This window comes from Papaver somniferum, chromosome 1 (genome assembly GCF_003573695.1).
Source record: "Papaver somniferum cultivar HN1 chromosome 1, ASM357369v1, whole genome shotgun sequence".
Taxonomy (NCBI): Eukaryota; Viridiplantae; Streptophyta; class Magnoliopsida; order Ranunculales; family Papaveraceae; genus Papaver; species Papaver somniferum.
In genome coordinates this window covers 208139447-208166050 of record NC_039358.1, presented here as the reverse complement: position 1 = coordinate 208166050, position 26604 = coordinate 208139447, and the positions used below count along the sequence as shown (strand labels likewise).

Below are 26604 nucleotides of genomic sequence, written 5' to 3'. Positions count from 1 at the left end.
ACGTCATTAAGAAAGAGGAACATTTTCCACAGTAGAAAGAAGACCAGTTCTTCTACGGATTTCTTAGCATTTTGTTGACTGCTGATGCTCTTTTGATGTTATTATACTGTACCTAAGTTATGCCACTGATCTTTTATTCTCAGTTGCTAACTTGTCGAAAGCTTATCATTTAGCTCCATCATGCCATAATCCTACCGGTGAAATGTGTGGCTCATATTCAATCCAAAGAAGTATGAATGTTGTGGCATGACGAAAAGTAGTCATGCCATTTTTGTTAGTAAAAAAAAGAGGATTGAGAAGGATCCAATGAATCTGATAAAAGAATCAAAAAGCCTAAACAATGTTGGAGGTTCTTGGATGCATGGTACATGCCTAGATATGAACTTACTAGAGAAACTTGGACTATTAGTCCCACACAGAGTAGGAAGCACCACTCTACTCAAAATGCTGTGTATAAAAGTAGCACTTCACCTTTCGAATTGATTCACGCAGCCGTGCGGTAAGCACAAAGTGAACTATTCTTTCGCCTTTTACTAAAGGATACCGTGTGCTTGTCGTTTATAAACGACATACGCCTAGGGTTTCTCTAAGAGGAACCCAACAATTTTTCAAAACCAAAGTTTTCGTTTCCATGGCTTTGTGGGAAAGAAGATTTCTTCTAAGACGTCGCCCCCAAAATTTATGTCGATCATGGTTTTAAACCGGACCTTTTACCTTAGAATTGAATCAAGCCTAAAGTTGTTTTAAAGTCATTGTTCTAATTTTCAAATTTTTTTTATGCTTCAGCTTGGAAGGAGCTTCATTAGGCTGTAGATAATTGCTTCCTTGTGGGTTCTACTATTCTCAGCTGATTATACAAACCGGCATTGTTGATTTAGAAGAATTTTGGGTAGGCTGAAAGCTGAAACTCGTGTACAATGAGTTTGGGCTACAATTAAAAACTGTTTCTTCGGTTTTCTTTCAAAGTATGAGCCACTGGTTCCTAGAACATTGAATTTGATTACTGCTGTTAGTTCAAAAACATTACTAACACAAGAGTTGATCACTAAAATAAGTCATTTATTGTGAATACTACTGGTACTACTTCATTTGCAAATCCCATTGCAGGAGAACCTAGCTAGGATTTAACAATTTTTATTACCCTACATTTATTCAATTAAAATGAGAAAAGAGAAAAAGAATAGATATGAAAACAGAAAACCCATCCAGTCTAACATTTCCCGTCATCCAAATCTGTGTTTTTGAGAGAGAAATTATGTGGGCATGTTATTCGCTATTTTAATCAACACTTGTTAGCCGCATGAACATCGCGCAGGTTATCAAATTGGCTATGTTTCTAATTTTTTACACTTTAAAATCCAATTTCAAGGGGACAGTATTTTTCAATCTCTCGTGCTAGATGTTGTTGGCCGAGTATGAACCAACATAATCAGTGCCGGTAACAATAATGCAAAACATAGTGACAGAACTAGTCCAATATCCCACGGTACCATGGTTGGCACCCACTGCCTTGCGAGCTGATCACACAGCTTTGCAGAGCAAAAAAGCAACAAAAGGAAAAAACAACGCACCAGCGCCCACTGCTTTGCAGAGAAAAAAAAGAAATGAAAGAAAAAAAAATGTGCACCAGCCGGGAATCGAACCCGGGTCTGTACCGTGGCAGGGTACTATTCTACCACTAGACCACTGGTGCTGAATGTTGAAACTTCGAAGTATTCTTTTTCCTCGTTTTTAAAAGACAAAACCAACTTATGTTTCACCCAGGAGATAACGATTAGTCCCACAATGCTTGTATTCGTTCAAGAGACAAGGAATGAGCGAGTAAGTAAAGGGGTCTATGGATGATCAAGAAGGTCCATGGCCTAGGTTAGCGACCTCCATTGCACACCAAGGAGGGGTGCTCGCCTAAGATCTCCCCAATGAGGGAGAGTCTACGTCATAATTTGTTCGTGAGGGGGAACGCGTCCGCGCGGCCCCTGCCAATAATCTAAGCCAAATCTTGCCTTTCTGGTCGATGCACTGGAAGCTGCTGATTTTTTTGAGCCGGCCGTGTATAATCTCCAACCATTTTTATGCACTGGAATATCAACAATTGGATTTCCGTATGCAATACATTAGAAGCAGCTCTACTAGTTGAGCCGGGGATTATTGCTCCAACAGCTATGTCCCCCAACTGCGGTTCCATTATTTACAGAGTTGCATTCAACATTCAGTGCAGAAAACTAGTCATCTTTTACCATTTATTTACACAATACATGAGAATGCTTGAAGGGGCAGACAAACAAGGAGGAATCAGATATGATCATGAATTAGAATCATTAGGAAGGCAACAGAATGAGTATATTCCTCGTTTCGTCAGCAAGTCCAAAAAATAAACTTGGCCTAGCAACCTTAAATCTTGGTTGGTGTAAAGCAGAGCAATGGAAAACAAGATAAGCATACCCTCTAATGATGAGAAATGCATCTCATTTGAGAGGGGCAGTGATGTGTTCAATTAATGATTCAATACAATTTACAGTTTGATATGGTAAGTAAGATTTTAATTTTTCAGGCGAGTCTAGGGCCTCTGCAATGAGACTGTATCGGTTACTCTCCGTTCCGAAAAACAAATGACCAATGTTTTTGTATGAGGTATGTGAGACAGAGGTTACTGGTTTAGGCGATTCCACATGCAGTTAAGAGTTAAATAATTAAAACAAACGAAACCACATCCAATTAGGCTGGAATGCGATAGACGAGAATCTGAAATCAAACACACAGCAATCACTACATAGGTACGTAAAAGGGTGTTGTTTTCCCAGAATCTAAAAGAGCAGAATCGAGTCATTTCATTTTATTAGCCTTGTATGAGATATTAACCACAGATAATAATTGGCTCTATTTTCATTCAAGCTGAAATTTTAATTTAAACCACCACATGCCGATCAAATCAGATTGTTCACTTTCCATTGTACTACAAAGCCGTAGTTGATACTCTCTTTTCCAAAAACGGAGGTAGTATATTACAGCAAGTATCTCCTACATTCACCATCCAACTCATCTCTTCACTCAGGCACATAGCGATATACGCAGCTACCAACTGAAAGCATGTCAATTGGCGGTTGAAAACTTTTTCCAACTCCCTCCTCTCTAATCTTTCTGCAAGGGTAAGTAAACACACGTAGGACTAATCTTTCTGCAAGGATGAGAAAACGAAAATTCAGCTATTATCTATTGATTTGCACTTGAAGCTAAAACATCAGACTACTAGTATAACTTAGGCATGAGCAAACTGGACTCTTACCATTCCCATGGACTCGACTCAATTCCACAACCAAACTCAACTTGTCTGTGGCAGTGGGATTAAGATTTAGGACCACATAGACTAGTACAAATCCAAAGAATCGAAACCAGACAGTATAAAAGACGAAGCCAAACGCAAGAACAAGCATACCTTTCTCGGCCTTTTGGCTAAGATCAAGTGTAGTATCTGTTCTTATCAGTTTAATATCTGATATGTGAGCCATCGGCTCACACGATATTAAATTTATTTTTTTCATGGGGGAGTTCCCATCACAGCAGCTTGCTGCTGGGGTTCTCACGCGTCGCCTCTGTGTTGCACTACTGCATAGGCCTGGTGCACCCCCACCAAATTCTAAGATAAATCCTTTTGGTGCTTCGAGGAGTGAACTTCACAGCAACTTGTCTCTCTCTTTTTTTTTTGTAGAAATGAACGTTTAGTCCTTGTGTGTGTGCTGTGCTGCTTTTTTGTTTTTCTGTGGCTTGTGAAGCTTAATATACTCGAGTTCTGAGGTGCAGCTTCAAAGCTTCTTAAATGTACTCACTCTGCTTCTAAGCTGATGGTGAAGAAAAGTTTGCCTTCATAACGCAAAGAGAATGTTTCTGATTTGCCTTCGGTTCATAAACGAAAAGATCAGCCTCACTAGCATCGAGTTAAGCATACAGGATCCGTAGTGCTTCTAAGGTGATGGTGGAGGAAAGTTTGCCTTCTTAGTGCAAAGAGAATGTTACTCATTTGCCTTTGGTTTATAAACCAAAAGACAGCCTCACTAGCATCTGAGTTAAGCATACATGATCTATAGTTAGTCTAATACTTCTTAGCTCGCTCTTCAGGGAGATGCCGACCTGTTAAACAGTTGTGCCTCTGTGCCCAAGTTGTTTGTTTTTCATGGCCTCTGAAGCTTAATGTCTAATTTCAATTTGTGCTTACCTCATTGTTGTGTACATCATTTTCTTAGTTCTTCACCTTCATCTGAGATTTAAGTTTATATTCCAAGTTTTTTTTTTTTTTGTGTGGGCTTGCTAATGCTCAAGAGTTTCTAAAAATGTACTCCAGGAAAGTTTGCCTTCGTGTTTCCCAAGTTTTTTGTTTTTCATCGTCTCTGAAGCTTAATGTCAAGTTCAATTTGTGCTTCTAAAATATACTCATTCTGCTTCTAAGGGGATGGTGAAGTAAAGTTATTCCACATTTGAACACTTCAATGCGCGAGGTATAAAACATAAGAAAGGACTCAAGACTATCATATTCACTTTGATTCCATCACTATTTCCAAATGGTAAAAGAAAACAAGTATTTTTTCATGCACCAGAAATGTTCAATGTAAATCTGTAAATGGAATCCCAGACATAGAAGTTGGATCTTATATTGCAGACGCTCGGTAGCTTCTAATGCATTACATTATATGTTATTCTCTTATAAGCATAAAGGTATAGACTGGACATAAGCATAAAGGTATAGACTGGACAAGGTATATAATCTTATGTAGCACCGGTCTAAGATTATTGGCTAAGAAAAGGACTCGAGATTATTCACCTTTACGAAAAATAATACAACTAAGGGAACTGCAGCAGCCAATCGAGATTCAGACCAGGATGAGGGCCTAATTTTTAGCAATTATCTCTAGGAATACAGATCTAAGATAAAAAAAAAAAAACAACCTAAATCCGAACTCTTGGTACATGGCATGTCAAACTATGCCATCACTGATTGCATGATTTGTCACATTGTTCCTTTTGGTCTTGCAGCCACAAGCAACAATTAGCTGATTTTCTAGACAAAAACAGCATCCATAGATGAAAAAGAGAAAGGTGCCTGCAAATGGCAACAAAGAATGCTGCATTTAGTGGTGGATATGAAGGTTTCTTACCACTTTCATGCAGACTTCCTCGATTTCATAAGGCTGATCACTGATCTTCTCTATGCATCAGAAACTGACTCACTTTCCAAACTAGTTGATGCATTCCGTCTGAAATATCTTTGCGCTTGGGGTAATGACGCAGCTAATGAGGTAAATAACCAAGGCGCGTCAATTGCTGATTGAAAACTATTTCCAAACCCCCTGCCCGGCCTTAGGTCTCCTAGGGCCGTCGAGAATTTCCCTCTAATCAAGGGTAAATTCAGTCCTGATAACTATGGCGTGCACCTAATGATAGACGCAAAACATGTTGCTCTGTATAAGATGCACTAATCCCATGGACTCACCTCTGCCCAAATATGTTCCTAGGAAATTCATATTTTCTAAGGCAGACATGTACCACATGGACTAGTGTAAAGCAGAGGAGTGGAAATGAGACGATATGAAAGCAAAAGTAAAATGTCAACAAATTTTGATGCAAAACTTAACAACAGGCATATCTTCAAATTAGTAACATCGATTAATCTTTTTATAGAGGAAATGGTAATTAGAACTAATAGACCACTCTCCCAAATATTTAATAGAAAATCAATCTGAGATTAAACTAACAGTAATCACTACAGAGGTACATCAAATAGAGTGTTGTTCAGTACCTTACATGATGCTCGGGAACCCTGTCTAACTGCACTGGCAAACAAAAAAGAAAAATCTGAAATTCTTATAAACAAGATCAGGATAGATAATATAATGTCATGGTGAATGGAAAGAACAACGGAAATGTGAAGTTCCAAAACTTACATACACTACATAAGGGTTCAAGACTTCGTTAGATTCACTGCCTAGTTTATTCAGCATAAAAGATTAAGTCTCACAGATAGATCACATATGCTACAAACACCACCATGACAGACCAAATTAAGACATTAAGTTAGATTGTTCTATCAATCAGCTCTTTCTTCTGCTTCTAATTAGGCAGAGGCTGGAGGAGATGGTAGAGCAGCAGTAACCACCAGAGAAGCAGGTTCCGAAGATTCATTTTGTTGTTCGAGTGCTTCAATCTGTTTTCTTCTGAAACTTGCCCTTAAGCATGGTTCTCACATACGACCTTGGGGCATAGAATAAATATCCATCACTTGTCCTAATCAATCACAAAAACAAACAGACAGTGGTATCATATTAAGGAAATAACAAATTTCTCCCCAAAATCATGAACCCTAATTTATGAATAAAAATAAGAAATTAAAGTAAAAATTAAAAACCTGATTTTTTCCGTATAATCCTTAACCTTTCTACTCTTTTTTACTCGTTTTGTAGTTGACTTCCCCTGATCTACATGTTTTGATTTGTCAAGGTTCAGAGGTAACTCAGCACGAACAGCATCCATCTTGAAGATATTGTCATCAAGTTAAGAAAAACATTAGACCCACTGCCTTGGGATTTGGATTGCAGAGCCTTGGGATTTGGATTGCTAATAATGCAAGTGCGGTCATTGTTTAGACAAACATTAGACCCACTGCTAAGGTTCTTACAAGTTATATCCAAATTCAAAGCTTCGAGATTTTAGGTTCTATGTAACAGTTTAAGACCCAGTAAAATAAAAGTTACAGGTTTGATATGTAATAGGGATTCTTCATTCGATGTCTGTTTTTCCTTGTGGTAGTTTCTACTGAATCTTCCTTTGATTGCTTGGATGTAGAGAGTGTTGAAGTGCTCAAGGATTTCATTTGTTTCAGCGTGTATTTCTATGTTCATGTGCTGCTTTTCCTCTGCCCATTGAAAGGCTAAGTATGCTCCTCATGTGGCTCCTTCTGCTCCCCACTGTCCTGTGTGTCCTCTGCTATCAACATAGTTGCCTGCAAAATCAATAATAGTTAGGGCAGAGAAAAACTGATAAGTGTTGGGATCCCGAATAGTACATATTTTGATTAAGAAACCAAAGCTCTGCTTGTGTTGTTGGATCCCAACATGAGTTCCAGAAGTAGCTATATGGGATTCATTCTCAATGATATGCCCCTGAGTATTCAAGGCATGGCAATGTAACTTGTGAATTCTGTTATAATCACAGAGATGTTGTTGAATGCTGAGAGTAGTATTCTTAGCATTTGGAGTAATGTTTTGGAAAACTAGATCACATCTAGCCTTCCAAATGAACCAACAAGTGGTTGCATAGATGCAGACATTATGACTGATGTTTGCATTGTGAAACCAGTCCATGAAAACAGTATGGTGATCAAATAAGCCATGATTTCCACCTAACATTTGCTGCCAGACTTCAGTGGCTGCAGGGAAGTTGAGGAACAGGTGTGTCATAGTTTCCTCCCCACAGTTGCATAATTTGCATATGGGATCAATATAGTGGAGAATGCTTGCAGTTTTGGCCTTTGTTGGCAGAATTTGATGAGCACATTTCCAGAGAAAAATTTTGACAGCTAGTGCCACTTCCAAATTCCATATAGCTCTCCAGTCTCTTGTTGTTTGATCATTTCTATAGAGATTCTCTATTTTGGCTTTGTATAGAGCTTTAACATAGAATTTTCCTGTGCTGTTGAGATTCCAGTGAATATTGTCTTCTTCTCTAGGGTGAATATCAAGATTAATGATGACTTGAGCAGTGTCAGAGCTAAAGATTTGTTGTATGAGCTGAATATTCCATTCCCTTTGATCTGTCATTAGGTGAGCTAGCAGTTGGATATCATTGGGGCAGTTTGCAGGTTTGATGAGTTTGTCAGTTGAAGTAGGTATCCAGAAGTCCTCCCAAATTTTTATTGTGTTGTCATTTCCTATTCTCCATTCACAGTGTTGCTGAATGTTATGAATACCTTCTAAAACCCCTTTCCATATCCAGGAGTCTCCATCTTTAGCTTTGGTGTTCATGCTGAGAACATTTCTTCCCAATAAATATTTGGCATCCATCAGTTGGTACCAGAGAGAATCCTTGTCCTGCTCCAATCTTCATCCTATTTTTGTTATCATGGCACTGTTGAAAAGCTCCATATTCATAAAACCTAATCCACCAAGCTCCTTAGGTTTGCAAATGGCTGTCCAGGCTTTTGGGTAGTAGCCTGTGGGGTTTTCCAGGTTCTTTCCCCAGAAGAAATCTCTTTGTAGTTTGTTCATATCTTGACAGGTTTGTTTTGGGATTCTGAAACAATTCATTTGATATATGCTCGTTGTAGAGGTGACATATTTTATTATAACTTCTCTTCCAGATGGGTTCAGTGGGGAATTCTTCCAGCTAGACATGTTTCTCTTATCCACTCCTGGTTTGAAAGATTGGATCTTGCTTTTATGGGTAAATAAAGTAGAGCCTAGATACTTGTCATTTGTAGGTAGAATTTGAACTCCAAGCAGCTTGCAGATAATAGGCATAAGAGCTGGATCAGTGTTCTTGCTGAAGAAGACTCCTGATTTGCTGAAGTTGATGAGTTGGCCAGAAGTATCTCCAAAAATGTTGAGGATATCCTTGAGATTCTGTGCTTCAATAGTGTTTGCCTTACAGAAAACCATACAATCATCAACAAAGAGGAGATGATTTATGGATGGGGCATTTCTTCAAATTTTTACTCCAGATATGAGACACAACTCTTCATCATGAGATAAGGTTCTGTATAGTGCCTCAATGCAGAAAAGAAACAGGTAAGGAGACAGGGGGTCTCCTTGCCTGAGTCCTCTACTAGGGTTAAAGAATTTGTCAGGGGAGCCATTTAGAAGGACAACAGTAGAAGTAGTGGATATGCATTGCATAATCTTGTTGCTCCATTCAGAGTTGAAGCCAATTTTGACCATAATTGTATGAAGAAACTTCCAGTCCACTCTGTCAAAGGCTTTAGCCATATCAATCTTGATCCCCATACTTCCTTTGTTGCCTTTAAGACCTCTTCTGGTTCTCATGTGGTGAATAATTTCATGGGCAATGGTTATATTATCAGCTATTTGTCTTCCTGGTATGAAGGCATATTGGTAGGGAGATATGATTTTGTTGAGATATGGTTTCATTATTTGGGCTAGCAGTTTGGATATGATTTTGTAAGTGGTGTTGCAGAGGCTAATGGGTGTGAAATGGTTGGGACTAGTAGGGTTATCAATTTTGGGTATCAAGGATATGAAGGTTGAGTTCATTTCTTTGAGAAGGTATCCTGACTTGAAGAAATGTTGGACCATTTTAACTAGGTCCTCTCCTATAATGTCCCAATTCATTTGGAAGAAGTTAGGTGGGAAGCCATCTGGTCCTGGAGCTTTATCTTTGGCCATGCTGAAGAGAATAACTTTGACCTCACTATCTTCAGGAATTCTATTGAGATTTTTTTTATCTTCAGTGGTTATGACTGTAGGAATGAGGTTAAGGATTTCAGTATTCATAGAAGAGGATTCTGAAGTAGCCATTTTTGAGAAGTGGTTGGTGAAGCATTGCTTTATGTCTTGGTAGTTTTCAATCCAGTTTCCAGAACTATCTTGGATGGTATCTATCTTGTTCCTCCTTAATATGCTTTTTTTAGTTATGTGGAAATAACTTGTATTCTTATCTCCCAATTTGATATATTGGTCTGTGCTTTTGATTTTCCAAAAAATTTCTTCAATGTCTTGCATTCTCTGAGAACTTTCATTGCAGTTTGTAAGGCTTTACTTCTGTCCTGATTGAAGTAGTTTTCTTGTAGCCAATGCAGATGTTGCTTACATTCTTCAATGTTTGTCTTTATGTTGCCATAAACTTCTTTGTTCCAGATTTTGAGTTTCAGCTTGACCTCTTTGAGTTTTCTAGCAATTAGAAAAGCGCTAGAACCAGATAAGTTCCTCTGCCAACATTCAAAAATGATATCCTTACAATCCTTATGGTCTAGCCAAGGACCAAAGAACTTGAAACGGATTTTACCAGTACTCCAGTGAGGATTAGTGTTAAGCAAAATGGGATGGTGATCAGAGACAATAGCTAAAAGATTAGTGATAGTAGAGTTTGGATATAGGAGGAGCCATGACTCAATGGCTAATCCTCTATCCAATCTCTGCTCAGTGAGGACAGGCCCACTTATCTTATTTGTCCAAGTGAAAGGGCATCCAGTGCTGCCTAAATCATTTAGATCCAGATCAATAATCTTGTTACTAAAAATATTAGCTTCAGCATTGTCCAGTGGTTGGATACTGTATTTTTCAAAATCATGTAAGATAAAGTTGAAATCACCAATAACCAACCAAGGGAGGGAGTTCTTGGAAGCAGTATACTCCAAAACTTTCCAAGAATTTAGTTTACACTGAGTATTATTAGAATTACCATATAACCAGTGAAGAGCCAGGGAGGGCCACTAGTAGGCTGTATTTTAGCATTGATATGGTTAATGAACAGTCTAGAATTCAACATCAAGATTGTTCTTCCATATCATTACTAATCCACCAGCTGTACCACTAGCCCCTCCAGGATTAACATGCCAAATTTTTTGGATATTAAGCTGTTTCATAGAATTTAAAAGTTTACCATGTTTCTGTTTGGTTTCAGATATGAACAGATATCAGGATTAAATTTGGTCAGCATATCATTAAGATATTCTTAGTATATTTTTGCCCTAGACCTTGGCAGTTCCAGGCTATAGAAGTAAAGAATTGCCAAAAATAGGATACAGGGGGTATTTAGAGGTTGGTCTCCTAGCTATAGGATCATAGTAGCTTATGATGTAACAGTATGAGGAAATAAAATGTTGGTTGCAGTTTAATCCAAGATAGAAGATAGAGAAGGAAATTACCTCAGGGGTTGGTGTTGATGAGCCAGAAGCACCATTAGTCATAAGGGAAAGCTTGAGCCAGAGGTTCAGCATAGTTTTCTGGTAGTCTTGAATCTTTTGTTGTTGTCAGTTTCATTGGTTTCCATAGCTCTGCACCCTGAGTTGATTGCTTCCTTTTTGGCATGACTTTCTGCTTGTCCAAATCCTTAATACTGTCATTATCAGAGGGTGAATCTTCTTCAGTGAAGACGTGAATTGTCTTTCTAGCTTTCCAAGCCTTCTTTTTGAACTGGACAGTTTCAGCATCCATTCTTTCCTTGATTTGAGCTAGAGTTATGATGGTTTGGGAAGGGATGATTGGAAAGATACCAGTGGTGTCCAGAGTTTGGTTGGCATTAGTGTTTGAAGTATTTTTAGCTCTAGCTGCTTCCTTGATCTTTGTTTTAGCTTGGTGATTCCTGTAGTTGGTGGAGATTTTCTTTGAGAGCTCAAGTTTTCTGTGCCTTATTTGGCTGGCAATGACATCCAGATGTGGGGAGTTGGGATCAGCTCTAGCAGAGGCTCCAAAAGTGAGGTGTTTGAAGATGAGGGAGCAAATTTAGCAAAAAATTTTTTCCAATTTTTTCTGTTTTGCATTCCTCATCTTGATTTCAAAGACTTGAGCAGCATCAGCATCAGAGTATCCTCTATGAATGGCATTTCTTCCTTCTTGAACGGATTTTTGGTAGACAGTTTGGGGTGGTGGGAGAGATTGAGGTGTTTGCAGGCTTTTGTGATTTGAGTAGTGGGATTTTGAATGTGTGGGTGGGATGGGGCAGGGTGGGTATGGATGATCTAATATTCTACAAACTTTGCAGAATTTGATTCCATTGAGAGCATAAGCAAACTCCAGCCAATGAGAGATGGGAATTCAAAAGCTTCAATACCAAACTTCAAAGGTTTGGTAACATCAATGGTAAGTTTAACTTCTAAATTTTTTTCAAATTTGTCTCTTCCATAAGGTTTCTTGGCAGTTTGAAAAACTCCAACAGGTTGTAGAATATTTTGATATCTGGTATGATGTGTGATGGGATTCTTTTGATGAGCAGCCAAACCATTACCTTAGTAAATTGTTCTTCATGAATTAAGTCTGGGCCTCCAAGGGGACACCAACAAGAACCATAAGCTTGTCAAAAACTCCTCTGGTGCCTCCATTCCTCAGTGTTGAGAAATCATCTTCATGAGTGAGTCTGAGGATGAAAAAATTTCTTCTTCTATTCCAAATATCTAGTTCAACTCTACCATTAAATTCCCAGATGTTGTTGATGAATGTACTGATTCTGGATGTTTCATAACAGATATTGCTGTAGAGTTTTCCAATAAAACACCATTTCCAATCTAAAGGTTGCTTGGCTCTAATGTTGTCAGGGTTTAAGAAAACCTTAGGATAAAGATCTACTTCAGGCATATTGAGGGTTTTGTTCATCTGATCAACAAGAATTTCAATGTTTGGGTTGGAGGGATTTGATGAGGAAGCCATTTGTGGGTAGTAAACGAATAAGAACCAGTAGGTATATTTACCAAAGTGTATTCTAACAAGGAAGGACCAGCTGTGGTAGTGTGGGGCATCCACCCAAGCTTTAATTTGAAAATGATTCTTGCAAATGTCAGTAATGTTGATCTTTGGAACATAGATGTGGGTTGTACTCAAGTTAGTCCAAACTAGTTTTGATAAGTACTGATCTGTTGGTGTGGACATCACTTTGTAGTTCAGTTGGTGATAGTTGTTGCTGGCTCTCGTGACTAATGGGTTCTGGCTCATGTACCTGCATACAAGGACAATAAAATTGTTATTTAAAGTGTTTAGAGTCTTACCTTGTCCTTACCATTGGGGGTAGTAGATGGTAATTATGTAGTCTTCATAATGACTGAGAACGACATGTCTAGCTGAATTTTGAAATGTTGACGCAAGTTGGATTTGTTTTTTGTCTTTGATGAAGAGGTTGTCTTTGAATTGGTCCTTGGTATTGCAGTTGAAGTGGTCCTTGTACTTGCGGCTGGAAGGATTTGAGTGGTTAAAAGTGTCTGAGTCATTTCGAAAATCTTATATCTGAGTGGTTAAAAGTGTCTGAGTCATTTCGAAAGTTTGAGGTAGTTTTTGTATCTGGGCTTGTCGGGTGGGAATGTTGCAGATCCATTTACTCAAAATCTGACCCTTTGACGTGGAAAGAGAATTCTTTCCAGGTGTCTGTTTTCGCTTTGCATGAGCCAATGGTGGTTCTTTGCTTGTAGTAGGCCCAATAATGATGCCAGTAGGCTTGATCATGCGCCTCAAGTTGCAAGACCGGAAGTTAATGCTGCAAGTCTGGTAACTCCCGAGGATTTTTGACGGTTGTAATTGAGAGGCTGTTGCTCTTCTTAAGTTGTTTAAAACCGCTGAGATGATAATTTCAATAAGTTTCTTGATCAGTTTTCGCTGAGAGAAAAAAAGTGTTCCTGTGTAATCTTTCTATTGAACAACATTTCTAGAGTAATCTCCGCGTTGAAATCTCCAGGAAAAGGGAAGATGGATGCAAATATGCGACCCCAGAGAGATGAGCATGAGAAGCAGAGAGTTGTCGAAGTCGAGCCTCAAATAGAGCATACTGTTGAAATCCCTCAGATAAAGCAGGTAAAATTCTTTGTAAATCAAGCAGTTCTCGGTTGAGGTTTTAACTTCCATGCATTTACTCAATTTGAGTACTATTTGCGGCCTGATAATTGAATTTTGTAGGTTGAAACTGCAAGGATAAGTGAAGGTTTTTTTGTTTATAACATGCATAAATTGCATTATACTTCTGATGCAATGTATGGGAGAGCAGGTTCTGGTGGTAGGGTGTCTGGTTTTAGAGGTGGGAGAGCAGGCAATGGGGAAAGGGTTGTGTATGAAACTGCCAGGCGAGGGAGACCACCGCAACAGGTCGAGCAAGGCCGAATTCAGAATGGAGAACTTGTGGGTGTAAAAGATGGGTGAGTTGTTTTTGCTCTGCACCCCACAAAGGGCCGCGTGGTGATAAAGGAAGGCATTGTATTGGTAGATGATGAGCGGATTGTCTGTGGGGGGACTCAGCAGGGCTTCTTTTCAGCTCATATACCTGATCCTTCCAAGGATCAGATTCAGATCAAAGCTACAATGCCACCTGAACTAGGTCAGATCACATTTCCCAATTTGTTCATTCTTGCTCCCACTCTCAGGCAGATGGCTCAGGATGTGGCCGAGGTGTCTCAGACTGGTGCTGGAGAAGTCACACATCCACTTGAAGTTCCTCGAGATGAGCATGTAACTCCTGGAGTTGATTCTAGGATTGTGGGTCAAATCTACAGATCTGCAAAGGCTAGTGCTATGCGAGGTGAGGAGCTCCAGCTTCCTGTGTTTCCGGCTGATGACACTTTGCCTCCTAAAGCAGATGCAAGGGTTGTAGAGAGGGTGTATGAGGCAGTGATGGCCAGAGCTGCCAGAGATGTTGCACTTGAGTCAGGGGGGCCAAAAGCAGACTAAACAGGTAGGATTTGGCAAGCTGCACATGCTGAATTTAGTAGTACCAGACATTCTGAAATCTTTTCTTTTAGTTTGATGCCAAAAAAAATGATGATATCCTGTTTATGGAAATGTTTTATGCATACTTTGGTAATTTGTAGTACTATGTTTAAGTTTTTATTTCTATTTAAAGAAAAAGTAGTGCAATGTAGCTGATTCCTAGTTAAAAGCATGTTAAGAAAGAAGCAATTTTCCCAATATAGAAGATCATGAGTGCTAACAAGGTTCAAGAAATAGTTAGGTTTAAGGGACTTGGTAGGACTAGCAGGCAATAGAGAGCATATGCTTTTGGTAAATTGTAGAAAGATCAAATTAGGAGTAGTGAGTAGAGAAACAAACAAACAGAGAGTCAAGTACTCACCTCCAGGAATTTTATCCAAAATAGCCAAGATAGTACACTGATACATACCAGGGGAAGGAGGTGTAGAAATCCAGCTGATTCCCCAATGAGCTTTGCAACTAGAGAACCTCAGATTAACTGGTTGAGATTTCTGTCTCAAAAAAAAAAACTCCTTCCTTTTCTAGGATAAAAATCTGGCTTTCAGAGCTTGAACATGGTAATTTAAATCTAGGCAATGGGAGTTTAGTGGCAAGTTGTTTTTGATAAGAATTTTCCAGTAAGACTGAAAGATGTTGAGTTAGGCTAGATTGGGTATGTGTTTTTGTAAAAGAACCCAGAAAAGCTTTCGTGCCATAATAATCATGAGATATGCCAGAATGGCCTTTGATGGGTTGGGCATTCATTCCTGTGTGATTCTTCGGATTGTAAGTTATGAATTCAGTGATTTGTGTGTTGCAAGTGATTTTTGAGCTTTTTGTGATTTGAGTGGTATTTGTGATTTGTGTTGTATAATTGATGCAATTGCAGTTGCAAATGTGAGACTTTTGAGTAGTGTTCATGGATTGTGCTCGAGATTAGATGAGAAGTATCATTTGCAGAGAAAGATTGGAGGTTTCCGGCAAAAAATTTTGGGATCGGCGGCTAGAGAGAGCCGTTAAAGAGACGTTGGAATAATGGGACAGAAAAGAAACGGTAGGAAGTAGCCGTTACCGAGAGGGGAGAAAGCTCAGGTGAAGGGGAGAGAGAGGAGAGAGGGGAGAGCCATTTTTTCAAAATTCTGAAATCAACAAATTCACTTTCTTGTTGATATAAAGTGTGGAGTCGCGGTGGTGGAAGAGGAGAGGAATTCAATAGGGATACAAGAGAGAGAGTCCAATTTTGTTGACACGATATACGTTTATGATATTTACACCATGTTTGTTGACTCACTCATCTGAGTCGTCTGGATCTGACTGAAATCACCAGACTTGAGTCAGATATGACTCAACTGAGTCAAAAATATGTGAGTCAGTGGTTTGGTTCCGTGAGTCAGGAGTATTTTATTACCTGAGTCAAAAGGGTCCGAGTCAGGGGTTAGGCCTGAGTCAGAGGTTGAGTCAAATCTGACTCGGAATAGAAAACAAACGGTCTGACTGCTAACCGTAGTCAGGGGATGACTCAGACCTAAACGCCGAGTCATCTACAAACAAACAAGGTCTTAGTTAAAAAAAACGTGAAAGAGAAGATTTAATTATTTTTTTTACAGATTATGACTCGTACCGAACTTTGGTTGGCCTAGCAACAAGCTGAGATCCAACACTCTTTTGAATAGCAATACCTAGCCTATAAAAAAATAAAACTTCCCAAACCACTACTAGCATCATTACTAACAAGACAGTTTTTCAGACGCTTAAGAAAACATAAAGTATCTTCACCAAGTTCTCCTAAAGTAGAGAAAGCTAGAACACTCAAACCATAACCATACAAAACACATTTGTCCGGGTATTTAGTGCGCTTAAGTGAAACAACATTCGAAAAATATGCTTCTTTGGTTTGCAAAAAGATTAAGTAAGTGAGGCGTTAGCCTGGTGGTTCATTCCCTAACTTTTCCGGATTTACCAAATAAAAATAATGCACAAAGATTAACAAAACTAATCTTTGCAGCCACTTTCTCATACATTTTCCTAATTTATCGTTGGTCTCGTTGATTTGATATTAGAGAAAAAATGGAGGGAGAAAGGGTCCCCTCTTTGTATTTAGAGAGAAAAAGGAAAGAGAAAAATAGTCCCTCCGTGGGTAAACTAGTAAACTAATACTGTAGGTCGTGGGTTATAACCCCAAAAATGTCACTATCTATCCACAAAAAATCCAATAAAACAATTTGTTTATAAAAACTCCATTTGGAAGAAAGTGTCTATGCTACCCTTTTAGTTGAAATCACCCCAACAAAAAATAAAACAAACCCCACACTCAATTTCAATTTCTCATCGCCACCAACACTATCAACATAAACCCACCATTAACCACCATTCAGCACTGCCACCACCACCAACTACCACCGCAAGCATCACCAACCACCGCCACCAACCGCCACCACCACCACCCCTGATGGTCGCTGCCGCTGCCAACCACCACCGCTAACGCTACCGCCACCGCCCCAACCCCCACCGCCACCGACCAGTGCACAAAAATTGGTCCCATCGACAAAAACTGGAAAAATTAATGAAACCAAAACTGGTTTCAACAAAAACTGGAAAAAAAAAGATATACCAAAATTAGTTTCAAACAAAATATTATTTTGATTTAGATGAAACAGTAACAAACCTAATGATTTCCCTTTCGATTTACGAAATAAGTTCATGAATGTACTTCCTTTAAACGAATGTAAAACATTGTTTTCTAGGATGAAATCTTCACCATAACCCATTCACATAATCATAATAATATATACAAGATTATGTCGATGTCATATTTACGAAGTTCAAAAGATAAGCGTTATACTTCGTAATCTAATTCCCTAATATTATGATCATAAAAATATGACCATGTCACATTACTAGAGTATTATACAATATGTACAGTATATACAGCTTCGCAGTTATGTTTTCAATATAACACGGCTTGAATGATACGTTAGGAATGAAACAGTTCAAGTCAATATTACTAACCTCAAGTGGAAGGATGATGTCGTCGTTGTAGTTCGCTACTTCTTCACATTCTTCAGGTCTTCGGAGTAATACTTGTATGTCTCAACATTCCTAGATTTTCTAGTCTAACCTAAACGAAGTTGACTCTAGTATATATAATCAAGCGACTTTAGATGAGTTTTGACACATTAAAATATGACAACCAAACTTAACATACCAACGCTTGGTGAGTTCAACCGAGCTATGCTCCAACAAAAAGTACAAAATTGCAGTATTGAAAAATAGTTATGTGCTCTCTAAAAATTATTTTATACGATCAAGTTTTTTTTCAAAACCTAGTAGGAACGATGAGTCCAATACCATGGGAAGGTACACGTACCTTTTTCTGTGTCTGTTGCATTGTTGTCCTCCATAGCAGGTGTTGTTAATTTATGGCTTGAAGGGGTATATCCTGCTGAATTGGGAGAGTACATAGCTAGTGTTCCATTAACACCTAATGAATCCAGGTGGTGGCATTAGGACAATTGATGTAGGGACAATTTGGAGAAGATTGTGTTCCAAAATAGTTGCTTCAGCTATCAGTAAAGAAATGCCGTCATATTTGGGTGATTATCAATTCGGTGTAGGTATCCTCGTGGGGGTGAATATATTCTTCATTCAGTCAACAAGATTTTGGAACATAAAAGCAGCGACAGTACCATGCCAATGCTTCTCATTGACTTCAGTAATGCCTTTAATTTAGTTGACAAAACTACAATATTAAAAGAAGCAAGAAAAAAGTGTCCTAGTATTTCCAGATGGGTAGAATTTTGCTATAGAACACCTACTAAAATTATATTACAATGAATTCATTCTCTCATCTGCTCAGGGAGTGGAGCAGGGAGATCCATAGGGCCGCTTGTTATTTTCTTTAACCTTACACCCTCTTGTCACTCAAATTGCTTCACAGTGCAAGCTTGCTATTTGGATGATGGTACAATTGTGGGAGAAACTTTACAAGTGGCTAAAGCTTTGAAAATAGTACAATCTGAAGGCGAGGATAGAGGGTTGCATCTTAACATCAGCAAGACAGAATTGTTTTTCCCTACATCTGACCTTAGAAGTCTGGCAGATGGTGTTTTCCCGTTTAATATTAATAGACCGTATGATGGTGTCAAATTTTTGGGTGGCCCAGTAAGTTTGGATACTCAATTCTGCAACAACTTAGTCATGAGTAGCGTAAACAAAACTATAGGGTTAATGGAATCTGTCAGAAAGCTACAAGATCCTCAGGCTAAATTATTGCTTTTACGTAGCTGCACCGGAGTTTCAAGGCTATACTCTACCATGAGAACTACTAACCCATCAGTTCTTCAGCCTGCACAAACTCACTTCGATCAACACCTCATGTTGTACTTAAGACACATGATAGTTGGGGATGGTGCACGTTTTGGGTTGCTGCAACAACGTATAGTCCCTCTTTAGAGATGGAGGTCTCAACATATGAACTATGGCAGATACCATTAATTACTGCTTTCTCTTTCATGTTTTCAAACTCAGCATCTGCAAAATACCATCATGAGTCAATCTACAGTGCCGGTCTCAAGTAAGATTTTTTCAGCTTGCTTTAGACAATTACATGAATGTTTATGGTCTATCATCCTTTAACTTCAGCATTGAACTCCTCACGGAAATGTGAAAGTGAAACCAGACAATGCATATGCTTTGAGAAAGTATGGCCACAAAGAGATTGTTGACTTTTTCCTTCCCTAGGTAATTACTATACATTATTATCAACTAAGCATGGAATGATGCGATTGTACAGACTCACAAAACTCTTACGTGCTATGTAAGATTTTAAACTCTTATACATCGGGTTTCCTCTAATTTGATTATGTCCCATCTTATGCTAGCTACAATGGGTTAATCAGAAGAAATTTCGAAAAAGTTTTCTTAAATTGAAATTATAGTTAGATTATGGGATTTAAATGTATTTTTTTAGAAGTATTTATGTTTTGAGGTTTTAAGTAGTTTGCATAGTGGTTAAATGCATTCAAGGTAAGCACATCATTTATGCAAAGACTAGATTGATTCCCATATATTGCAAGTATTGGCTTATATCTTTGTCCAGGAATCTATTGTGGAATTGGATGTATGAGTACCATTACCAGAATATGAAATGATTAGTTACGGGGTATGTTTCGTTTCATATTGATTTGTTTCATGAGCATGCAGCTTTGTCATAAAAAATTGGGGCTGCTCACATATTCACCCAGGGATATACATATACTACAGAATAAGAAAAACAAAGGGTTATATTTAATGTCTGCTGGAGCTAATATGAATTTTACTAATTTAATCTAATTAACACTTTTTAATGTTTTTGTTGTATAATAACATGGTAGGGATGTACTAATTACGGGTAATCTGGCAACTGATATACCTTTGTACATTTCACGAAAATTGCAGCATATTTAGTTCCTTGGCAACCACTCACCATGTAAATTGCAGCAAGGAACAAGAAACCACTCATAAAGATGAACTTAAAAGTATTTTTTGTTATTTAGAAATATGAAGTCCTAGATCTGCCAAGTCTATTGCTGGACTGGAAAATTTTCTCATATAATGCAGGAAGCATTTTGGAGGGTGTATGAATGGAAGTTCATGAATTTCCTTGAGTTTTGGACAAGTGTTGTCTGTGCATACAGTTCTGAACCTGACTTCCGACCCTTGGCTTATCCCTTTGCTCAATCACATTGCTGCTTCTTTGGGTACTTTCATTCCTGGATTTTTACTGACGATGAACAACCATCTAGATCAAAGCGTACTACGGATTCCGGTGTCCACGCGGTTTCTGGAATTGATGCGCAGTTGCTTATTAAGAAATTCACACACTATGAAATTCGAATAACACATTAATAGTTTGTTCTTTTCCCTGTTTTTATAACTTCAGAGGTAGTTCAATTAGTTAGGACAACCAATACGTTAGGATGCCATGTTTCTTAATACTTGCTCTGTGAAGTGGAACTATCATTCATCTATTGCAGTCCAATTATTCTGCCAGTTCTACAATGTTATGCATTGTTTCCTTATTTAATAGGCTCTACATATCTGTTAAATTCTTCAAATATGAATTGAAATAGGCTCTACATCATAAGAATCTGCATTATTTTTTGTGTGATTGGAGTTTATCGGATAGTGATGAATGGACTGAATCTAATCAGTGGACTGGACCAACGGGCCACCATCCATAAATTTACTAAGTTATACCACTATTAACTATTTTTCTATTCTTTTTCTTCCATTTTTGAAAACCTTACACCTTATGTCCTGTTCTTCTTTGGGGAACTGGATTTCACCCACTGACAGACTTGCACCTTCACAAAATATTATAAAATAGTGAAGACGAGCCATACCAAATAAAAAACCCCAAACGACGGGGCGAGGCGAGTCGAAGCCGAGTCACACCAAATCAAAATAGTATAGCGACGGGGCGGGGAGAAACTGAAGCTGAGCCACACTAAACAAAAATGTATCGCGACGGGAAGGGGCGAAGCCGTGCAACAAAATATCAAAAACGCGTCGGGATGGAGCGAGGCGAAGCCGAGCCACACCTAATCAAAAATGTGTTGCAACGGGAAGGGGCGAAGCCCAACGACACCTAATAAAAAATACGCGACGGGGCGGGGGAAGCCGCGCAACAACAAATCAAAAATGCGTCGGGACGGGGCGAGGCGGGGCGAAGCCGAACCCGAGCCACACCTAATCAAAAAGGTATCGCGATGGGAGGGGCGAAGCCGTGCAACGCCAAATCAAAAAATGCATCACGACGGGGCGAGGCGAGGCGAAGCCGAAGCCGAGCCACACCTAATAAAAAATGTATCGTAACGGGGTGGGACGAAACCCCACCACACCTAATAAAAAATACACGACGAGACTAGGCGAAGCCACATCACACCAAATCAAAAATACGGTTAAAAGAAAAAATTCTCGAGCATAGCACGGGCACAAAATCTAGTTCCTTTTTATTGTTATCATTATCATTTTGTCGTCGCTCTGTGAGATTTGATTAAGAGCATTTCCAGGGGTCAACTTCACTTGGGAGCTGCTTAAAATAATCTCGCTGGTGCACTTGGGAGCTGCTTAAAATAATTGGGGCTGCTAAATCTAAAGCCAATAAGTTAGCCTGCTAAGGGATCCAAATTCTTTATCGATCAAAATACAAAAAGGCATGTTGTGGTTTTCTCTCCAACTAATTTAAAGCCAATTAATTTAGCCTCTTAAGGGGTGTCTTAAAGACTATAAGAAGACCAAGTTATCCTTTCCAAAATCACTGCGGACGAAAATCATAAACTGCCATTTTTATTTTTATTTTTATTTTTATTTTTATTTTTATTTTTATTGATAAAAAATTTGGTGTTGATGAGTTTCAAACTTAGGTAGTTAGTATTATCATTGAACGACTTTACCAAATGTAGCACAGTGACATTGGCTAAACCTACCAATTTTGTAAAAGATTCTTAACAAAATACTCCCTCCGTCTCCGATATAAAAAGCAGATTTAGATTTTGGATGTCCCATTGGATAGGCGGAACTCCACCCTTGAGATGAATTTTTCCATATATCATCACAATTAAGTTATTTTGTGATATCGAAAATTGAACAAAGGGTAAAACATGAAAGTAAATAGATATGTATAAAATCAAGAAAATTTCTTATTCCAAGAAAAATGCACTTCTTCGCCTTTATATTTGGGATGCAGGGAGTAGAATGGAAGCGAGCAACTATCATTGCCAACACAATTTAAGAAATTGAGCAGAAATCACTGGTATTATAACTATCAACAAATTCCCTATATAATACGGAAAATGGGTCATTTGTCCAAAAAAAATTAAAACATGGTTCAAATGGACGAGAAAAAATTAGTATGGGTGAAATTGACAAAAAAAATATCAAGGATGAAACTGGATTCATCGCGGCTTAAACTTAAAAAATAGCAAGGATGAAACTGGATGCATCCTGATATAAATTAAAAATAAGAAAAAATATTTGAAAATGGGTAGGATGAAACTGATTACATCCTGGCTATTTTATATTTTTGTCCATTTGAACAATATCTTTTTAATTTTTGTCCATTTAAACAGTATCAAAATGTACAAGTCTTTTTCACCCAGGAATTCTTGATTTTGGTTTTTTTAACCAATTTTGTGTATATAATAAGTTGCGTTAGCGTTATCCATCAAAAATAAATTAGCAATACCCTTGTTTACAATCAGTGATGTCGAACATAATTTGTGATTCTCTCGACAATAAAATTAATAAATCTCCAATACGGAAACCACCATTTCTCTTTTTTCAAAAGCAAAACAAGGAACAAACCCCAAAATCCAACCCCAAATCCTAAAGCAACGATAGCATACAACAATAACTTTTCCTTGGCATCATCCCGATCATCTTCATCAACTTTATTTGAAGAGTTACCAACACTCATATCACCCTTGCAAAGTTTCTCCGTAGGGAAACCACACAATAAATCGTTCCCTGTGAAAACGGAACCATCCAAACCTAGTGTATCAAAATGATTTCCTCTTGGAATCCTTCCACTCAACTTATTGTAAGAAAAGTTTAAAACCCCAAGAGTGTCGATTGTTGTCAAAGATTGTGGGATAGATCCGGACAATCTGTTGGAACTTAAATCCAAAGACTCTAGAGCAGACAGGTTTCCAATATTTTCTGGGATATCCTCTGAAAATTGATTATGGGACAAGTTAAGCGATGATAGTGCTTCTAACAAGCCAATCTCTTCTGGAATGTTCCCGTCAAGAGCATTGCATGATAGATCAACCACAGAGCTATAGTCGTAAAACTTCTTAACTTGTACCATGTTCCCTTTTGTAAGCACCGTCAGTTGATCATTATTAGAACCACCAAAACCATAGAATGCATGACAAGAACCACTTATTATTAATCCACTCAAGTTCCCTAATTTTGTAGGAATATGGCCTGAGAGATTATTCAGGGACAAATCTAGTATACATAATTTCTGCAAATTAATAATCTCCTCCGGGATTCTCCCGCATAACTTGTTTGACCTTAAAGAAACGACTGAAAGGTCTTGGAGTGAACCCAAAGCAGTTGGTATACCACCTCCAAAGTTGTTATTACCTAAGTTGAGATATTCCAACTTATGAAGCCCGGTGACGAAATCAATAGTACCATCCAGATGATTATCATTTAACAGGAGAACACGCAGGTGTTTAGCCAATTCAAGCTCCTTTGGAACTATTCCAGTGAGATTGTTGTTGCCAAGTTTGAGAGAAGTAAGAGTACTTCCACGCCATATTTTAGTAGGTATACCCCCGGTTAGTTTGTTGTCGGAGAGATCAAGTGTACCAAGAGAAAATTCTGAGACTAATTTTGTTTCAGTGGGAAATATAGAAAATGGAATCGACCCTGAAAGTTCATTACCGCGTAGGAGGATGATCTTGACATAAGATAGTCTTTCTCCGGTTTCTACTGAGATTTCACCACTTAATTTGTTATTTGATACATCAAAAAGTATAATATCCTGAAAAATTGTAACATCCTTAGGAGGAAGAGGTAGAGTACCGGAAAGCATGTTGTTTGACAAAGCTATTTCATCAAGATGTACGAGTTTAAAGAGACAAGAAGGCAGAGTTCCGGTAAGGTTAGTACGAGACATATACAACTTTACAAGACCCTTGAGATTACAAATGAAAGTAGGAGATCCTTTGAGATTGGTTGAGGTCAACCTTAATTTCTTCAGCATAAGATTAGGAGGGTATATTTTCAAGTCTTGATCTATAACTACGTTAAGCTGCATATTTAAACTCAAATCCAGGCGTATTAGACTTGGAGAATTGTTAATCAATGAGGTTAGGGAAATATTGCCTTCAGCAGATGTGTTTGAAATACTAAGCAAATTAAGACTTTGTAGTTTGTTTATGCAACTTGGTATCTTTCCTGATATATTATTATTATCCAAAACAAGTTTTTGAAGTGGAAAAATCTCGCAGATTGAGTTTGGTATTGAACCTTGGATGTCATTGCTATACAAGTTTAGATAGTGGAGGTGCTTTAGATTGGAGATTGAAGAAGGAATACCACCTGTAATGGAATTGCTACCGAGGTCAAGATACTGCAATTGAGAAAGAGTACTGAATAATGAAGAAGGTAGAGGTCCATGAATTGAACAATATGAGACATCAAGATTAACCAACACCGGTGCGGCATTTGATATTACACGCAGAATTGGCCCGGTTACTTTTGTGTACGATATCCAAAGTTTTTCTAGTTTTGACCATTGATGTTTGAACATCCTAGTGATATCAAGATGGAGATCAAAGTTACCGCTCACGTCAAGATCTACAAATTGAGGAAGATAATAAGGAAATGAACCATTTAGTTGACAGTCAGATAACTCGAGAATAGAGAGTGAGGTCATGTTAGAGAGTACTTTTTCTAGGAATGAAAAACTCACCACATTCTGATTCATTTTGAGAGATGATAGACGGGAAAGGTTGTGAAACTGATTGAGGAATGTTGGGCTAACTATATCGCAGTACGAGAGATCAAGAACTCTAAGATTAGAAAGATACAATATATGTTCGTCAAGACTTTCTTGTCCTGATGTAGTAGCCTCGTACAGACTGATACCACTCAGCTTTAATACTCGGAGATTCACTAACCCTCCCACCCACTCTATAGTTGATGTTTGTAAGCAAGAGGTCCTACCAATGAAGTATCCATGGCAAGACAAGTCGAGGTACCGTAAAGATGATAAGTTGGTGAATTTGTTAGGAGATGATGGTAAGATGTTGGAGAAAGAGAGATCAAGATGAACGAGTTTTGATAGAACAGAAAATTGAAACGGGATATCAGATTCCTGAAAATCATTGTACCCGAGATCAAGATACTCAAGATGGGTAATGTTAGAAAGGGAAGGAGATATTGTACCTTGCAGCATGGTATTTGGTGGCTTACTGAGTATAAGGGACTCTTCCTGTTCAATTTTGTTATTTTCTTCCTGTTCAAATTTGTAATTTTCAAGTTGTATGTTTCGAAGGTCGATTGAGATTACATGAAATGAATCATTGGAACATCTGATTCCTTGCCAATTGCAACAGTTTTTTTCATCTTGTACACCCCGTTCTCCCCAAGAAACCAAGCGATTTGAAGGATCATACAAAGAGGATTTGATATTGAGGAGAGCCATTGTTTCCTCTTCATGGCATCCATTGTCAGCAGTCACTTGAGTAGATGAAATAAAGACCAAGAAACAAAGATGAATAAACAGGAGATGAAACCATAATGTTACTCCAGTATTCATATCGAACGAAACCATGGCCAACTGAAAATGAAGTAAAATTTGTATGATGAGTGAATACGCAGATTAATGATGCGGCATACTATTTATAGTTTCACATTAGCATTGCATTATAACTCTAAGAACTCCAACTTGCTCCTGAATATCCATACTAATTTTCTCCCCCTTTTCTTACGTTTCTTCAAGATTCTTTGTTCTTTGAAGTTCGGACTTCAAAAGATTTCTTCCATGAACATGACGTTTCTTTATGGTCAACTATCAGCATCAACATCATGCTGAGTCTGTGGATTTCAACTAGGTTTTGTTTTTCTTGGACACTTTTATAATCTTTGGTCAAAAAAGCTTTCGAATCTAGTACTCCAAATTCAATGAGCGTGTTTGAAGAAAATTACAGATCTAGTTCAAACGCAATGAAAGTCCAGTTTTAAATCGGTTCTTCCAACAACTGCACTCAAGTCTCATCACGAACAAATTTTTACTGTGTTCAGTGGATTGAAAATCAATTTTCTTTAACTAAACTTTCCCACTATATTCATCAATCACATTAGCAACTTGACTTGAGGTTTGCTCGTGTTTCCACACGAACAAATTTCTTAATAGTAACAAGTACACCAGAATAAAGACAAGCTGAAATTCCATGAAGATTAACATCAAATGGTAATCTGAATTCACGACTAAAATTTTTAAACTTTTGCATTTAAATATATTGGACTACTCCAGACTCTTCATTAACTTTGTGATTAGCACGTACAATTAGAACATCAGTGTCATCAAAATGATCCCACTTATATCAGTGGGATCAAGACGTCCCCGGCGATAAATTAAAATCATTACATTATGGAGGGAAAAGATTGGCTCTAGTTGGGCAATTGTTCTTTCACGAACCAAATCTGGGTTAAGTTACTTTTC

General features: G+C 38.2%; 2 protein-coding genes, 1 long non-coding RNA gene, 3 other non-coding genes and 2 pseudogenes across 7 annotated transcripts; 4 read left to right on the top strand and 4 right to left on the bottom strand.

Moving 5' to 3' along the window:
• The first annotated feature begins 489 nt into the window (after positions 1 to 489).
• LOC113341247 lies at positions 490 to 597 on the top strand (annotated as a pseudogene).
• A 1025-nt stretch (positions 598 to 1622) lies between these two features.
• Positions 1623 to 1693, bottom strand: TRNAG-GCC. Its single transcript has one exon. It is a non-coding gene; the product is annotated as a tRNA-Gly (tRNA).
• A 128-nt stretch (positions 1694 to 1821) lies between these two features.
• Positions 1822 to 1979, top strand: LOC113345289. Its single transcript, XR_003358061.1, has one exon. It is a non-coding gene; the product is annotated as a U1 spliceosomal RNA (small nuclear RNA).
• A 1450-nt stretch (positions 1980 to 3429) lies between these two features.
• On the top strand, positions 3430 to 3627 carry LOC113340952. Its single transcript, XR_003355696.1, has one exon. It is a non-coding gene; the product is annotated as a U2 spliceosomal RNA (small nuclear RNA).
• A 1626-nt stretch (positions 3628 to 5253) lies between these two features.
• On the top strand, positions 5254 to 5392 carry LOC113341130 (annotated as a pseudogene).
• Positions 5393 to 5682: 290 nt separating this feature from the next.
• On the bottom strand, positions 5683 to 6561 carry LOC113336034. Of its 2 annotated transcripts, XR_003353599.1 has the most exons (3): positions 6395 to 6561; positions 5934 to 6273; positions 5683 to 5822 (listed from the first exon to the last, which is right to left on the bottom strand). It is a non-coding gene; the product is annotated as an uncharacterized LOC113336034 (long non-coding RNA). The 2 variants fall into 2 exon arrangements; XR_003353598.1 differs by lacking the exon at positions 5683 to 5822 and having other exon boundaries at positions 5832 to 6273.
• Positions 6562 to 22620: 16059 nt separating this feature from the next.
• On the bottom strand, positions 22621 to 24192 carry LOC113359185 (LRR receptor-like serine/threonine-protein kinase GSO2). The gene has a single exon (XM_026602860.1). The coding sequence runs from the start codon at positions 24190 to 24192 to the stop codon at positions 22621 to 22623; it is 1572 nt and encodes a 523-aa protein (XP_026458645.1).
• Positions 24193 to 24473: 281 nt separating this feature from the next.
• On the bottom strand, positions 24474 to 25584 carry LOC113359180 (receptor-like protein EIX2). The gene is made up of 2 exons (XM_026602857.1): positions 24850 to 25584; positions 24474 to 24734 (listed from the first exon to the last, which is right to left on the bottom strand). The coding sequence occupies exons 1-2, from the start codon at positions 25582 to 25584 to the stop codon at positions 24723 to 24725; spliced, it is 747 nt and encodes a 248-aa protein (XP_026458642.1). The 3' UTR covers positions 24474 to 24722.
• Between the last annotated feature and the right edge of the window lie 1020 nt (positions 25585 to 26604).

Excerpts from the sequence above, each read along its gene's own strand:
- LOC113359180 (XM_026602857.1), bottom strand. The coding sequence starts at position 25,584 with ATGGCTCTCCTCAATATCAAATCCTCTTTGTATGATCCTTCAAATCGC.
- LOC113359185 (XM_026602860.1), bottom strand. The coding sequence starts at position 24,192 with ATGCAGCTTAACGTAGTTATAGATCAAGACTTGAAAATATACCCTCCT.